General features: G+C 51.1%; 4 protein-coding genes and 1 non-coding gene across 5 annotated transcripts; 2 read left to right on the forward strand and 3 right to left on the reverse strand.

Annotated features, from left to right (window-relative positions):
* Nucleotides 1-1,175: 1,175 nt before the first annotated feature.
* Nucleotides 1,176-1,997, reverse strand: BDZ83DRAFT_595529 (uncharacterized protein; the record flags this gene model as incomplete). Its single annotated transcript, XM_060506802.1, has 1 exon — nt 1,176-1,997. The coding sequence occupies one exon, from the start codon at nt 1,995-1,997 to the stop codon at nt 1,176-1,178; it is 822 nt and encodes a 273-aa protein (XP_060357189.1).
* A 2,037-nt stretch (nt 1,998-4,034) lies between these two features.
* BDZ83DRAFT_t341 lies at nt 4,035-4,116 on the forward strand. The gene has a single exon. It is a non-coding gene; the product is annotated as a tRNA-Ser (tRNA).
* Nucleotides 4,117-6,369: 2,253 nt separating this feature from the next.
* Nucleotides 6,370-7,890, forward strand: BDZ83DRAFT_758978 (uncharacterized protein; the record flags this gene model as incomplete). Its single annotated transcript, XM_060515118.1, has 2 exons — nt 6,370-6,753; nt 6,913-7,890. The coding sequence occupies 2 exons, from the start codon at nt 6,370-6,372 to the stop codon at nt 7,888-7,890; spliced, it is 1,362 nt and encodes a 453-aa protein (XP_060357190.1).
* Nucleotides 7,891-8,141: 251 nt separating this feature from the next.
* Nucleotides 8,142-9,941, reverse strand: BDZ83DRAFT_758979 (flavoprotein; the record flags this gene model as incomplete). The annotated part of the gene is made up of 1 exon (XM_060515119.1): nt 8,142-9,941. The coding sequence occupies one exon, from the start codon at nt 9,939-9,941 to the stop codon at nt 8,142-8,144; it is 1,800 nt and encodes a 599-aa protein (XP_060357191.1).
* Nucleotides 9,942-13,411: 3,470 nt separating this feature from the next.
* Nucleotides 13,412-14,609, reverse strand: BDZ83DRAFT_253595 (uncharacterized protein). The gene has a single exon (XM_060501946.1). It carries the CDS (start codon nt 14,369-14,371, stop codon nt 13,568-13,570), a length of 804 nt encoding a protein of 267 aa, XP_060357192.1. The 5' UTR covers nt 14,372-14,609; the 3' UTR covers nt 13,412-13,567.
* Nucleotides 14,610-14,956: the final 347 nt, after the last annotated feature.

Raw genomic sequence — 14,956 nt, forward strand, 5'->3', positions numbered from 1 at the left:
AATTAACTATATATAGCTACCCTTTATTAAAAGTGTTATAGGGTACGTTTTTTTAATATTATTTAATTACTAATTACGTAAACTAAAAAACGTTAATTATAAATAGATTTAAACTATTTTTTTTTAATTGCGCTCAAAGTTAAATAAGACGCTTAGACTTCCTAGACTTATGTTACTAAGTTATGTGGCTAATAAACTAATTATAATAAATTATTATATTATTAATTTAGTTATATAATTAAATACGTAATTTCAATATATAATATAGAATTTATAGTATATATATATATAAAGTAATAGATTAATATTACTTTAATTAAATATATATAGCTACTCTTTATTAAAAAAGTTACGGGGTATATATTTTTATATTTATATAGTTATTAATTATATAAGCGTAAATAAACGTTAATTATAAGTAAATTCGAACTATTTTTTTTAAAAAATGTATTAAAAATTAGCTAAAACGCTTAGACTCCTTAGACTTATATTACTAAGCCACGTAGCTATTTAATATTAGTATATATATAAATAAGTTAGACTTTTTAGTTATAACGAAGTTAATAATTAAAATAGATCTATTATATATATATAAAAAGAGAAGATTATAAATAGAGCCCGCGATTCTTTAATAAATATAAATAGGCCGAGGGGTCCGTTTATATGGGCCTAGACTGCCTACTTACCTCCCTTACTTGACTATCTACCTAGACCCCTTTTTCTACCTTACTAATCTAACAAAGTGTCTAGGGATGACCCTTACCTATCAGCCTGGCCTTTGGGTCGGACGCGGTTTCTCAGCTGACCAAGAAGTGTGCTGACACAATTAAACTTGTGGATGACTGGAAGGAGATTTCTTCGGATACTTTACTATAGATCTGCGCATGGGTGGAAATAGGGGCATTCGAGTGAAGGGTCAAGACGCATTCTGAGGTTTGTGGTATAAGTCAGCTCAGTACTCTACCTTGTAAACAAATCGAACACAATCCTGCACAACACACATGTCGTCATTGCGAGGGAGGCTCTACGACAGAAGAGAACACGAGGTACCCGGCAACCTCGATTAGGTAAGGAGAGCCGAAAGCTGTGAGAGTTCTTCACGTTTTGGATAGCACCCATTTTGTGAAGACTAATCCATAATAGATTTTTTTCAGAGTTGGTAGTGAACCAATTGCCTAATCATCATCATCATCGTCATCATCGCCACCCTTTCCACCCCCTTTTTTCTTATCGTCATCTCCGCCCTCCCCCTCGCGGAACGCATTGGGGGTCACCGCAACCGCTCGACTTGATCCAGCAACAGGTTGCCCTGCAGTGGCAGCTACAGCATCAAACTGTGCAGACTTTGCGTTGCCTAGCCGGGCAGTAAATGGACCGAATCCTCGCTCGTGGAACCCCAAAGTTGCCCCAGGGTTTCCGGGGTTTCTCACGGCCTTCTCCGACAGAGCCCATCCCATCACAGCGTTGGCACTCGTGGCCTCTGGGCCGAGTCCCAGGGTCGCGTCGAGACAGTTTTCGCAGAGAAAGGTATATGTCAGAGACGACGCGTTAACAGAGACGCCCTCGGCGATAGGTCGGACGGCGAAGTTGCCCTTGACTTCGGGTGGGTTGTCCTCGTTGGTTCCCTGACGGAATGTGGCCATGACACCACCATTACCATCCGGCCATGCCGCAAGGAAGAAGTTTCCTTCCATGTCGCCGGTCAAACCCATGGCGCCCCACCCAGCACCGTTAACGAGCGGGAATGACAACTGGCCGATGAAAGATGATGAAGTTGTTTCTGGCAGAGCCATAGCGAAGGCGAATGAGGTACGGGCGCCAAAGAAGCGCTCCATGGCCAGGCCTGTGGCCTGGTCTACAAAGGGTACGCTTTGCTGAGCTGGTGAAGAGGTGGGATCTTCAGCCTTGATAAGGATGGCGATGGAGCAAAAGAGAAGGGTCGAGTAGAAGAAAGCAGGGCTAAACAGCCTCAGGGGCAGGAGAGATTCGAACGACATAATGGTACCGTGGAAATAGGCTCTGTGTCGAATTGAATGATTACGATATGCCGGCGACCCAGCGCACGACCGGATTTGATAGATAAACTCAAAAAGGAAGACGCGTTAGAGGCTGAAGACTTTCTACTCGAAACTGACTTTGAGAGACCTTTCATACTAGTTTATATATCTCAATCGTCCGTAGCTCACCATCCAATCCTCAGCCAAGACGCCATTGTGTTGTGACAGCTCCGTCTTGTTGAGGCATATGGGAGAAGTTGATGAGGCCATGTTTGAGCCAAGATTAGTACCTGTCCAAACTTCCATCACATAATAGACAACCATCGGACGCATCGTGGTTGACCTCTCAAAAGGCTGATTTTAGCAATCAGACCCGGGCTAATCTATTAATACGTCGAGGAGGGTTGGCAGGATTTAGCGACACACTCCAAGTCAAGGTGTCTGACAGGCAAGCCGTTTCGGGTTGTCTGGGGTAAGGCCTGGTCGCGCATCATCCGTGATGTGCAGCCAATGAGGCCGGTAAGGCGCCCCATATTTTGGCCGTTCCATGGACGCAAGGCGGGAATAGTCTCACAAAAAGGAAGCTGATCTCCTCGTTATCTGTTGCCTCGAGCACCCCGTAATTCACAGCTAATTCTATTTCGAGAGAGACCTTCGGAAGTCTGGAGAGAGCCATATAGGCTTTGGAAGTGATGCTGCATAAGGAAACGGCTACGACGGCGGAGACAAGCTTGGCAGCTCAACAGGTGAGAGGTGATGAGCCGTGCGATGACTTGATGGGCTCAAGTACGAAATCTAAGAAGTTTCTCCGTCGTATCGGGCCACATTGTTGACTTGAAACTATGCTTTTCTATCGGGCGATATGGGCCATTACCCTGCCAAGATCGCCTCTTGGATAGTTTTCCGCCCAGCTGTTCGAAAGGAATATCATTCAATGCCAAGCATTTGGCATCGGGTCGACTTATCTTCATGGTAAACCCAGCGGTACAGTCTGGCCTGACGAAAGTAAGACTCACGAGAAGTTGAGTCGGCGTTAGACTTGGTAAGAAATCGACCACTATCGCTGCAAATACTGCTGGCAAGACGTAGCGACAGCGAGCCTTAGCTTTTCACTCCATACCGGGCCTTGGCAAACAGGAGTTACTCAATGTCTGAACCTGATCTCAGATCTGCACTAGGTATCTCAAGTGGACGACTCTGGTCAATGGAAAACGGAGGCACTGGCCTGGTCTCGAGTAAACGTAAGAATAAGGTTAAAAATAGCAAAAACAAGCAGATCTGTCCATGCCTCACATAGATTACTGCGCTTTTCCTGATTACAACAACTTTCCGAACCTCATGCTAGGATGCATTTAGAATAAGAACGGACGGCAGCCAGCAATTAAATTCACATGGGTCCAGCGTTAAAAATTTCAGACCCCAAATGCTCCATGCAGCCCCGCCGGCTGGACTTCCCCTCCCCCAAAAAGTTGGGTGACCCCGTTCGTCTGATCGGCTCAGGGTCAGGGGCAGTCTCAGACCTCGTGTCATCTTGCACATTTCTTCTGGTACCGCCGGCGAGCGTAGAGTTCTCGAGGCTTTTGACAATCTTGGCGCCGGACAGTCGGCAAGTTCGCATTCGCCAAGTGTTCGAGATGCTCTGCTTGGCGAGGGGAACAGCGAATGTTTCTTGCGTCTAGGAATCGGGCACGAGTTTGCTTCTAAGATGAAATCACGGACTTCGACTCCGAAGTTGTGGGGGGCCTGAGGTTGGTAGAGACATATTTTGAGGAAGACTTCAGAAGATTTCAAGCAAAATGCTCAAATGCAATAGGATGTAACGCAACAACACGTATTGTAAGAAAAGCCTGCCCTAGGCGCTTTTCTTCTCAGCACCTCGAACCTCCATGGGCCAGCTAAGTGACATCTTATCCACTAACCACAACTCACGCGAGCAGCTGCTTAAGCGTGCACCTTCGTCACGCCCCGCCTGGCATCATGAAGGACAGCAAGCCAACTCCCACCATCCCCGCCTCAGAGCGGGTTCAATTACACTCCGGCGTTGTGGCAGAGTGGTCTAATGCGCAAGACTAGAAATCTTGTTCCTTCGGGAGCGTCTGTTCGAATCAGGCCAACGTCGATATCTTTTGTTTTTGGCAACAATTTTTTAGCAACAATTTTTGGTGATCAATGTTGTCAGTTCTGAGTCGCGAGGTTTTGCCAATCTTTGCGCTTTTGATCATCAATTTCTGTGCGTTTGGGTTCTCGGAAAAGCGGAGACTCCGATTTTTGCCTTTTGTGTCTTTTTGCGACCCTATCAGATGAAAAACGCCACTTATGTCAGCCCCTCCTCCCTCGACTTACAACATCGCTGTCTACCGCTTCTGCGCACCCAAATCAAACCATGTTACAATGTTGACGGCTTGGGTGTATCAATGTCATTGCTACGAGGACGTCTTGCCAAAAGCTCGCACCCGAAACAAGGCACACCTAGGTACTAAAATGTGCTCACGATTGAGATGCGTCAGACGGCAGGAATCCCGTTCAACCGAGAAACCCAGTTACCTACCACACATGGCGGGCTCACTCGTTGTTCGACAACACCATCACACTGCAAACGCATAGGGACCAAGTTTATTTGGGATAGTCATTCAGTGGAATTCTAGAGTCGATTGATAATCTCCTAGAGCCATGAAAGATCGAACGGTAGTCCTTGTGTACCAGCATATTACTATCTAGTGGCTTGACAGGCAACAATTCTGACGTTCCATTCTCACAGCCTGCTTGGCCCCAGCCTGCCAATCTCATAAAAACCCGCAAGCGATGCTAAGAACCCGGGAATGCCAAGCCGCCAACTCAAAGCAACCTCAAGCCACAACACAACTTACACAAGGGTCCAACTGCGACTCTAGGACTAGCGAACGCCTCTCTTGGGGATCCCCTCCCTTTCATTCGTCACAGTCGTCAAATTTGACTCAGCCGCACCGCGCCAGTCGCCGTTAGGGCGTGAAAAATCTGACAGGGCCTTACTTTGTTGGCCAAAAACTGTGCCGCATCAAGTGTGTGTACTATGTAGTACTGTGCATATTCGCTTGCACGCTTGAAAGCGTTGTTAATCTGCCTTTTACCAGTCATGTAGTCCCAAGCGGGGTATCTCGCGCCCGAGTTAGAGTAAGCATTCGATACGTGTTGACGATCTGGACCTTGAATCGGCATTAGCTTCAGAGCTTCACTTCGCTTACTCGCAGGAGCTAATAAGCTAGGGAAGCTAGAGAAACAAGGTTAAACGAGCTGAGCTCGCTAGCCCAGGCTGACAGGAATGCGGGGACGGGCTCGACAGGCGGAGGCGGACTCGGACTCGGAGTCATGTCTTGCGGTGGCAGGTGATGCCAGTCGAGCGAATAGCTTTGACTGAATTCAGACAGGATTGATGATCTGAGGCTTAGACGATACCGGCAATCTTCAAGGCCAGTGATGGACTGAGGGTCACTCCTCTTGTAGCTGCCCAACTGTATCCAGTCTTCTGGTGCTCCCCGACATCGCCCTCCTCTCGGGGCATCTTCTACTCACCCATCGTGGTCTTCAACGTCTAAAGCTGACTATCTGAACACGAGACGCCACACATGATCCTCTAATCAAACCATGTGGAAAAGAAACATCTTTAGGATGACAGCATGCGTGAATATCATTAAACCCTGCATGTCTAGCTCATCCCCATAAGGCTCACCCGCACTTTCTAATCCGCCCACCCCTTGCCACCACCAGTATCCCAGACCTCTTTCCGTCCCCGTGCAAAGGGTCGGTAAACACTCCCATTCTTGTACAGTGTACAACAAGCCCGCCTTGCCAAGAAACAATTGCCTTGTCAATCAAGGGATTAAAGGACTTGGCAAACAAGGTAAACGCCCGCCGTATTGTTCATCCCACCTGCCGTCCGTCGGTCCGTGTGAGTTAACCGCAAGCAAGCACCCAAGAAATAGAGATGGACGTCGGGTAAGCCTCGACAAGGGAGTTAGTGAGCGATGAGCAAGGTCCGGGGTTGCCTTCCAGAGCTTGAATTCAGTTCCAAAAATCCTACCTACATGGTTGGACATGCCCTCAGCCTGATCAACGGCTTTGTGTGAGTGGCTACTCTTGAGCAGGATTCGATAGAAAGCCGCGGAGATGGCGAGGTCTAAGGATGCCCGGCCATACAAGGCCAGTCTTTCTTTTTGGACTTGAACCTGGCCAAGAAATACTTATACCTCAAGACAAGTCTCTAGAGTTGTCCAACGATCTCGTGTCTCTCAGCCCCCCTCAAAAGCCTTTGAGCTTCAGGCGAACACTACCTCGACAGGACATCATCCCTTTTCACCACCAAACTCTCAAAGAGCACACCCACAAACACCCAACCATGCTCCCCAAACCCCTCCTCCTATCCTTCTCAACCCTCCTCCTCCCTCTCCTGACCCGTGCCGACGAACCCCAAAACTACGACGGCTCAACCTCTCTCTCGACCCCAGCCTACCTCTTCCCCGGCACCGGCTCCACAATCCCGATCCTCAACCTCGGCGCCGCGGCCGTAGCCTCGTGCGACATCGGCCAGAAATCATGCGACAACGGCTGCATCCCCGTCACCGGAACATGCTGCGGCACAGGATCCGGCGGGTACTGCGAGATAGGGAAATACTGCACGTCAGGCGGGTGCTGCCAGAACGGCAAGACGTGCTCTGGTCCGCCACAAGGGTGTAGTTCGGGAAAGGTGCTTTGCAATGGGCTTTGTATCCCCTCCGGCACGGTATGTTGTTCAAACGGAGGGTACTGCGATGCCGGGAAGACGTGTACTTCTGATGGGTACTGTACCGGCGGCAGTGGAGGCGGGGGAGGAAGTTCCTGTGGGAACGGGCAGACGCAGTGCGGGAGCGGGTGTATGCCCTCAGGACAAACATGTTGTCAGACGTACTACTGTCCTACCGGGGAGACGTGCGCGGGTGACAAGAAGTGTAATAAGGGAGGCGGCGGTGGCGGTGGAGGGACTTCGTGCGGAGCTGGCGAGACGCTCTGTGGGACTGGGTGTATGCCTACGGGACAGACTTGCTGCCAGACGTATTACTGCCCTGCTGGAAACACTTGTGTGGGCGATAAACGGTGTAACAGCGGAGGAGGTGGCGGGGGAGGAAGTCAGTGTGCGGCTGGTCAGACTCCTTGCGGATCGGATTGTATGCCATCCGGTCAAGTATGCTGCGATACATACTTCTGCGACGCCGGCGAGAAGTGTCTTGGGAACAAGAAGTGCGACAAGGGCGGCGGATCTGGCGGCGGAAGTCAGTGTTCGGCGGAGGAGACTCCTTGCGGTACGGGGTGCATGCCGGCCGGTCAAGTCTGCTGCAATACCTACTACTGCGATGCCGGAGAGACGTGTGCGGGAAATAAGAAGTGTAATAAGGGTAGCAGTGGCGGCGGCGGAGGGGGAGGGGGAGGAGGAGGAAGTCAGTGTGCGGCCGGCCAGACACCCTGCGGCACCGGATGTATGCCAGCCGGTCAAGTCTGCTGCGAAACATACTTCTGCAATGCCGGCCTGACTTGTGTCGGGGACAAAAAGTGTCGGAACCCCAATGGTGGAGGCGGCGGCGGCGGCGGAGGTGGTGGTGATGATACAAGCGCGACATCTAGTCTACTCGCGACGATACCTGGGGGTGAAGCGGGGACTACGTCTCTGAGAGACTTTCCACAGCCCACGCAGACACTTGGTGGCGGCGATGATGAGCCAACATCTTCGTCGTCAAGATCTTCGTCATCGACAACAAGGACAACGACAACGAGCGCAGCGCCGACATCAACATCTGCCCAACAAGGTGCCGCGTTTTTGGGACGTAATCTCGACGGCTCCGTCTTGGTCGCGGGCCTCCTCGTTGCAGCGCCCCTAATTATCTGAAAGTGGTCAAAACTGGTACATACCCGAATGGCGAATGAGCGAAAGGGTAACACAAGTGTGAGTGAACATCATAGGGTTCAGTCTATAATTTGAATAATATTCCCTGAATCATGTATCGCTCCCCATACGCCTAGAGAATCCCGATAAACGCCAAACTTTTTCGAGTCCATGTTGATGCTAGAATGTCCAGGCGCCATGTGTAGTGCTACCCAAGCAATGCTGCCTACGCCCGTAAATGTGTCATGATAGTCCTACAGATACCTGGGCCTCATCCACTCAAGATTACGAATGCTCAGGTTGAGCCCGTTGCAGGCCCACCACTTCCGTACTGGCTCTTGATCGCCGATACTGTCCTCCAAGGCCTCCTCGATATCGCAGGTTCGGTATTCGACGCGGTGTTTCCGTCCTTCCATTCCTTCAAGCTCGCCATATGCAAACTTGCGCCACCACTCCAGAACCCCAATGTGTTGATGGATTGTAGGTTGAACAAGGACTTCGCCGTCGAAAGCAAGCTTGTCGTCGCCCTTAAGCTTCCTCCAAAGTTCGAGAACGCCGACCTGGCCCCATCGTGAAGCAATCTTTGCTACGCCATCTCCATTGGCAACAGGAATGCCAGAGGCCACCCACCAACGTATGACGTCAACCTGGCCGTGCTGGGCGGCCCACAACAGCGACTTTCCAGGTCTAAGCACAATATTCTCGTCTTGGGCAGCGGCATCTCGCCACCATTCGAGCACGAGAAGATGACCTTTTCCGCTGGCCTGCTCGAGGGCAGCCTCGGTGAAGCGGAGCGGTAAGCCAGATCGGCGCCACCACCAGTCCAGACTCTGTATGTGGCCATTTTTGGACGCGCCATCGAGGACTTCGGCATCATAACACTGTTGGTGGCGACCACGGAAATACCGGCTCTCCTTCCAGTAATCAAGGACATCGGGGCGACCAAAGTATGCAGAAGCCTTGGTCGCGAGGACCTTGCCGTCGAAAGCCTGGAAGAGATCAGGGCGGTTGGCCTCCATCCAGGTTAGTACTTCGATCAGCGAGAAGCGGATAAGAAGCTTAATGACGAGTGCCGGGAGTTCATGGAAGGTAGGCGGGGACTGAAGCAGCTTTTTGCAAATAGAGGTTGAGTCGCAAGTAAGCACAAGCCACTCCAACTCGTGCTCGTACACCTTGACCGGATCGTTGGGGTTCCTGGGTTGTAGCTTCCAAGGATATGGCATGGGCAGGTTGGTAAAAATTCCTAAAGCCTGCGCCAACTCCCAGTCGTCGGCAAAGTCGAGAATGATAGTCCAGATTTCCGGCGGCAAATTGGAGTACACTCGCGGATCACCCGAGGCGAGGTAGCCGAGATGGGTGACGACGTCCACGTCCCGACCCAGACCAAGCAAGTCGGCTTGGTTCTTGATGATGCCTAACACGTCGTTGAAACCGTTCCAATTGACAATTCGCTTAGGGTGTTTGTGGGCACTATCGTAGTGCCAGAGTATAGGTGGCATCGCTCGTACCCAAGGCCATTTGCTATTAATTTTGTTCAACTGCCTTTTCGTGACCGGGTTCTCCCACATGTGCGTGCTCATTCCAGGGACGAGGAGCACCTTTTTCGCTGTGTCCCAGCCGCGAAGGACTTCGAGAAGGAAAGTATCCGCGATCCCCACCATCATCTTGGCAATGTTGTCGGCGTCGATCGGGGCGAGAACCAGTAGATCAGCCCACTCGACCAGCTCGAATGCCTGCTGGCGGTAGAATTCGATATCATCAACATCTGCTTCGGAGCCGGTACGCGATGGACCGGGCGGCAGTGTCATGGATCGGTTCTGCATGGTGATAACAGTTTGGCTTAGACGGGGTACGGCGTCGTCGACGATGGCGCGCATCTCGATAGCCGAACTCTTTGAGAGACGGACGACGAGAGCCTGTGCCCACGATATGTCGCGGGGCCCATTGGCGGCTACTAGAAGGTGAAGCTTTCGATTGCGCGGCTTGAAATGAAGTGACGAGGAAGAGGAGGCGCTCCTCGTTATTCGGAGCGGCAAGGGGTCGGGGGGATCCATCGTGTCATGCTTTGGAGCCGTCGGGGATGGTTCGTGGTGATCGAAGCGGTATCGTCGGCCGTCAGACTGTTGGAATCGGGTCGATTGACGTCGGCTAAGAAAATCGAGAGGCAACGAACGCAGTCGTAGATATCAAAGGTCGTGCTTCACCACTTTTCAGCGTGGTTGTGATCGGAGGCGGGTGTCGAGATGATAAGAGCCAAAGACGGACTTTGGGCGCGAGTCGACTTGCCAAGGAGTAAGTGGTTGTCGCGAGTCGGTGAAGAAGGTCAAAAGTCGTTGATCGGCGGTCGTAGATAGCAGGGCTGGTGTAGAATCTCGGGGACAGGAGTGGCCTGGCGAGTTTGTGATTTATCGGCGGTTGGTGGTGTGTTGTCCGTGACAGCGTTTGCGGTGTGTGCAACGTCGCGTTGGGTAGGTCTGCAGTAGTAGTGGTCCAGCAATTATCCGGGGTCCGTACGGCTAGGGACTGGGTAGTGGTGAATCAGGCCAGGCGGGATGCGTGTATAGTGTATGCAGGTAGGTATTCGATCCGCAGAGCAGCGAAAGGTTAGGTAGCGTGAGGTCGCTCGCAAGTCAGATCAGCGAATAATAGGTTGGAGTCTTGGAGAGAGTCGTGGCTGGCAGGCGGAAAGAGTTGGACATGGATAGGTCGCAATACCTAGGTATGTGGCATCACCATGACATGGGTGCGAATTCCTTAATTCCACTCTCGGGACGAGGTGCATACGGTGACCGACCGACCGAGTGACGAGGGGGAGAGGGGAACGTAGTCGGGTGGTCCTCGCTTCGTCGGTGACCGGGAGCAAACTGGGCTTGTCTGTCGATGGTGTTGATATCGCTCGGTGTCGCTGGTCTCTGATTTCGATCTAGGCTACGATGATTTGTCGGGCAAGGAGGCAGCGAAGCGAACTGGATGCGAGGGGGGAAAAAGTCCGGGCTTGTTCCTTGGGACGACGAGAATGCGAGCAGCGACGGCGGCAGGCGAGAAGAGACGCTGGGACGCAAAGACGCAGATGGGGGTCTTCGGGAAGACCAGGACGAAGGAGTGGGGACTTCCTGCAGGGCAGAATGGAAGGGGGCAGAAGGAAGAAAAACAAGGGGTTACCGACAGGGAAGAGTCGAGTATCCGTAAATGGGGATGGAAGCAGTCTGCGTCCACGTCCACGTTCCCAACTACGAGTACGACTCCAACAGCCCAAGGAAAAGACGCCAGGAGAAAATTGAGGAGAGACTCAGACGGTGACGATGACATTTGTGGAGACCTTGCGGGCGGAAAGTCTGCCGTTCTTTCTTTCTAAATTCTTCCATCTGTCACTTGTGAGACCGGCACCTCTCTTCCATTGCCTCTTGCCTTTAGTGACACCTGAGGTGCGGCGAGGAGGCGTCAGTGCCCTGAGTAGCAATTACCTAATCTGCCCCGCCTTCTCTGTGCTTATCCCACGTTCCTTCCTTAGGTACCAACCAACCACAACATGTGCGGGCGGCTACTTTCTTTTTTCTCGCGGGAGCCAGACTGAGCCTCTGAGATGCGCCTTCCTCAGCAAACTCCCCCGCCCATACGTCACTGGCGCTCCGGCCTCCTGAGACAGTTTGACCAGTGACGGCAGGTCCAGAAATGCAAGCGAACCTTCCTCCCCCTTCAAAGGAAATTCTCCGCGGTTGGTCGTTAGGTACCTCAGGTATTGCTGAATCGACTCTCAGTCCCGGACCGTTACTTGCTTGGTATTTCAGGTTGAATAAGACAGCTTTCATTCTGAGACTCATTCGCATTCTCACCTCATCGCTCATTTCTGGACACGATACTTCAGTCCACATCGCCGCTTCAAGTAACTCATGAATCACCAGTCATCTCATCCTCCCTGATCGACCGCTGTCAGCCTGCCAAACCCAGTCATCGGACCGGCTCATCCTGGCCGCCACAAGGCAAAACCCAAGACTTTCCACCGTGGGATTTAAGAATAGGCCCCCTGTTTTGCATCTCCGACTCTGCTAAGTTTAGCGCAATCCGGCCTTGCCCGGCAGGGTCCTCCGTGTCATCGGCGCCGAATCCCCACCCAAACGGCGATTAAGTGTGAACTTCATCCCGACTTTTGGTTTTACTCAGGAGCCCCTCCAAGCGAGACCCCGGTCATTAACCCCGGGTCGGAGAGAATTTCTTATTGATCCATCAGAGATAAAGCCTGCTGACATAAGTGAACCAAGTCGCATTAGCTCGAGCCGCGGCCTGCGTCTTTGCATTCCCTACGGAGTTGCTGTCGGATCCTCCCGAGAATGTGGCATGTATGCTCTAGCGCTTTATCTCCTGTTGGTATGGATATTGCTTCTGAAATCTTTGAAAGATTCGTGCCTTGTTGAGCAGCCTCTGCTCATCAGTGCGATGATGCATGAGCCTCACTTTTTGAACATGATGACATGTACGTCGATGTACCTTAGAGATGCTTGCACAGTCACTAATGAAGAATGTTGCCTCTACATCCTATTGAGGCAACTCGCGGCTGCATCGGATTACTTGCACATATTTCTTAAGCTTCTCTCATACACCCACGAGCTAATGAACTCTATTCTTGGCGCACACCTCAACCTCGTTCTCGGTCAACTACCATAGGCCAACCATGATGTACGCATCAGCCTTAGCATTGGCAGCCCTCTTTTGTTACAGCTCCTACCGAATGAGCCAGACATGATATGATGGGGAGGATGTCAAATGCGTCAGAAACGATGTTATTAATGCTTGCAAGCAGAGCTACCGGATGTAATCCAACAACCCGCTCCACCTAGCATATGGGATGAAGAGCACTGTTGACTATCACGATCAAATTTTCATCGTTGCACAATTAGCTATCAGGTCATTGGAATTTTTCCACTTCCATGCACGACTAAGGGAAGCCGCATCATAGAGTTCAATAAATGTGGATATTTTAGGCATCCGTAGGACACCGCTTCCATGATTTGCCAACAAGTCCACTTTCCGGACTTACAAATCACCGGCAGCAACTTGGTGAAGTCTTACTTCATAACTAAACACGATAGGTCAGTGACTATAAGAAGTATGTGAATGATGTTTCCCAGGCTTTCTCAGAGTACGCAGGTTGAAGTTTTCCATTATCATCAGTTCTACAGTTCTGACGTTAAGTATTTCTGCCCACAAATTTGAGTCCGAAAACAAAAATGTTGTACTATTCCTCTTTCTTGGCCGTGGCCATGACCTGTGCCATCACTGCCACCAGTGCTACCTCTGCCGTCCCTTTCACCTGGCCTCCACCGCAAGGGTCCATGTCGGATTTCGAGTACAACTTACGCTACGGATGTGACTTCATGACATGGTGTGGGGGCTTTGATGGCGGATGCGAAGCCGAGGTATTTACAACCCACCATACCTCATACAGTTGCTGAGCACTTGTTGATATATCTGTGCGATAATAGTGCCAGCGTCAAGGCAAACCAGGCTGGACTTGCACGAGTCCCAATTGCGAGTGTCTTTGCGAGTAGGGCTATATGGTCTTCCGAGGGACATGCACATTGACATTGCACAAGTGGTATCACCAATGGCTAGATGCCATGCAGTGCCCGATACAAACCCCAGTTGAGATTGAATGTTGAGTAACGTAAGAGTAACCAGCGGGTCAATTGAAGTGGCATTGGGCAGATAGCAATGAGAAATTCCATGCAACATCTTTGGGAGGCGAAGATGACAGGCTATTCTCGAATACCCCATAGTTGAGATAAGTGACGCAGATGGCCCCGAGTTCGAACTCTGCTTGATGCAGACGAAAGTGGTAAGGAGAAGCTGCAGGCAACGCGGGGGCTTGAATGAGGTGTAACAGGACACTGTGATGAATGAACCTGATGCATGAGTCCTCCTCATCAACCTCCAGTAGACTGCCACCATAAATCGAAGCCAAAGTTAACCCGGAGGGGTGTAGAGTCGAAGAACTCCACATCAAGGACCCAGGTTGGACGTTCAGAGCCACACGAAGTTCATCCAGTGAAAGACAAGGGTCTGCAGATGCGACGAGCTGAAAAATTCGCGATCCGTATTTCAGGTCCGATATTCTCAAAATTGCTTGATCAAACGCCTGAGGAAGGTTTCGAGGAAGGTTGTTGATGATATCAAGAATTCCAGACTCAGAACGAAGCTCTTGTGTGTACTTGGGGCAAATGGCCTCGATCTGCAACGAGAGCCATAGAAACATGCCCTGAGAACCTACCAGCAGCTGTTGCTTGACTAGCTGCTCAAGCCTGCTTGAAATTGGCCTGATGAGCTTCCAGTTTTCGACCTCGGCCGATATGTAACTTCGAAGGTCTTCGGATCTGTCGACACTTTCGAATGACACAGTCTGGGTGATACCAATCGACGATGCTGCAACGAATTTGCATCTGGATGTGGGTCGGGAAGAGCAGCATAGCTTGACTCGTCTGAGTTGCATAAGTCGATGAAGTTGACCAAGAACTGATTCCGCCTCTTCCAAAGGAGCTTCGTCCAAGCCATCCAGGACCAGTACACATTGCCATGTTGGTGTTGTTGTTGTTGTTGTTGTATTTAACGCCGTGGCGGCCGGGCTAGAGCCCTTACCGCAGACCTCCCGAAGGGTATATGGCGTGGAGGGCCGTGAGCCAAGGCTACCTACTCTACAGTACGTCGTCTCTTTACATCGTCCTCCAAATCATGCCTTGTGGCCACTACGCGTTCTGTCTGTCCCCGGTTCCCGCTGGTGCCCCAGTTTCATTCTTTCCCAAATCGTCCCTTGGAATCGGGAGGTTCTTTGTAGTCCGCACTCACATCTACCTAGGTGTGGATGCTGCTACCGCAGACAGATCTTCTGGAAGAAGTCCGTCACGCGGAGAAAGGCCTCGAAGCCTCGTGGGTCGGTGATTAATCTCTTGAAGTAGGCCTCGAGAGATCCCATAGGACCTATGGGCTCGGGCATACTGCGAGAGTGGAGGGTCGGCCACCGTTGCCTCCTCGCCAGCGTTAGTCGACAGTAGACCAGGTGGTCCACGTCTTTCGCCTC

This window comes from Colletotrichum acutatum (assembly GCF_030867785.1).
Source record: "Colletotrichum acutatum strain CBS 112980 chromosome Unknown BDZ83scaffold_300, whole genome shotgun sequence".
NCBI classification, from domain to species: Eukaryota; Fungi; Ascomycota; class Sordariomycetes; order Glomerellales; family Glomerellaceae; genus Colletotrichum; species Colletotrichum acutatum.

What these genes read in the sequence shown, in the direction of transcription:
- BDZ83DRAFT_253595 (XM_060501946.1), bottom strand. Translation starts at nt 14,371, where the DNA reads ATGCAACTCAGACGAGTCAAGCTATGCTGCTCTTCCCGACCCACATCC.